Source organism: Limulus polyphemus, unplaced genomic scaffold, assembly GCF_000517525.1.
Source record: "Limulus polyphemus unplaced genomic scaffold, Limulus_polyphemus-2.1.2 Scaffold4734, whole genome shotgun sequence".
NCBI classification, from domain to species: domain Eukaryota; kingdom Metazoa; phylum Arthropoda; class Merostomata; order Xiphosura; family Limulidae; genus Limulus; species Limulus polyphemus.
In genome coordinates this window covers 83,271-84,649 of record NW_013670344.1, presented here as the reverse complement: position 1 = coordinate 84,649, position 1,379 = coordinate 83,271, and the positions used below count along the sequence as shown (strand labels likewise).

At 41.2% G+C, this 1,379-nt stretch overlaps 1 protein-coding gene across 1 annotated transcript in view; it reads right to left on the bottom strand.

The window, feature by feature from the left end:
- Positions 1-624: 624 nt before the first annotated feature.
- LOC106471611 (organic cation transporter 1-like) overlaps positions 625-1,379 on the bottom strand; it is a 70,483-nt gene continuing 69,728 nt past the window's right edge. Inside the window, exon 8 of the mRNA XM_013932222.2 lies at positions 625-1,011. Coding sequence (XP_013787676.2) covers positions 678-1,011 — 334 coding nt within the window. The 3' untranslated portion in view covers positions 625-677. The remainder of the gene's footprint in view (positions 1,012-1,379) is intronic.

Sequence of the window (1,379 nt, the reverse complement as noted above, 5' to 3'; positions counted from 1 at the left end):
GAACAAAATTGTTTTGATTGGTTGGGTTTGTTTTTAGGCGCAAAGTTACACAATGGGCTATCTGTGCTCTGCTCACAATAGATATCGAAACCCAATTTTCAGCTGATTTACCGATGGGGGAGGGGGAGCAATAAAGAATGAAAAAATAAATAGAAGTTTCTCGCATAGCTCCAGTAAAGGCTTTCTGCGCATAGACTAGAGGGAAGGCATCTAGTTAACAGCAGCCACCGCCAACTCTTGGGCTACTCTTTATCTGACCAAATAATGAGATTGGACTGTCACTCTTATAGAGCACCCACGATTCTAAAGAGCGAAGTGCACGTTTGCGGTAACAGGCCGTGAAATTTAACAAACACTGCTGAATGTAACACTATACACATCTGTATACACATTGATAATTAGTGTCCGGCTCGTGAGACCAGACACGCAGTCTATCTACCGACAGTAAACACAGCGACAAACTGAAGTTATTACTATGAATATACTATTGTTTATAACTACGACATTACTGGGCATGAATCCCCGTCACACCAAACATACTCGCCCTTTCAACCGTGGGGGCGTTATAATATGACGGTCAATTCCACTATTCGTTGGTAAAAGAGTAGCCCAAGAGTTGGCGGTGGGTGGTGATGACTAGCTGCCTTCCCTCTAGTCTTACACTAAATTATGGACGGCTAGCGCAGATAGCTCTCGTGTAACTTTGCGCGAAATTCAAAACAGACAAACAATACGACATTATTGTGTGACCTCTTTCCTACAATTGTTACTGAAGTGAGAAGGAAAAAACACTCACCTGGGGGAAACGCCACGGGAACAAAACTACTTACACCAGCCACCATGAATAGGGTTACGTTTGTCAGCCGTCGTCCTACTTTCTCCATGAGATACCAGCAGATAAAGTATGTTGGTAGTTCAACAAGTCCTAACAGAAAGAAGTTGAGGAATTCGTTTCCATAGAGGTTAGTTGCGTTAATTTGTAGAGCATAATAACTTATGGAAGCAGCGATCCTGTAAAATATAAATAAGTCAACAGATGGCAGCAGGAGCTTTGTAAGTTCCTGTAACATTCTAAGTATACATTAAAATATTTCAAATGGAGCAAGTTGTTAAATATACGACCACATGTAGCGTATGGCGGATTAAAAGTATTATCAGATACTCCCCTCCATTCCCTACCCCCACGGTTTCTTCGCTTACCTAGAAAAAACATATTGTTTCAAAGTCACTGACAGACACAATTCGAATCGAAAGTTAAGAATAGGCCACACCCTTGCACCGAAAACGTGTATTGTGATATCTTTATTGGGGTTCCTGTGTTTAACGTGTGTGAATATATATATATGTATACAAATTCGATGACGAGGAACCCACTTTGA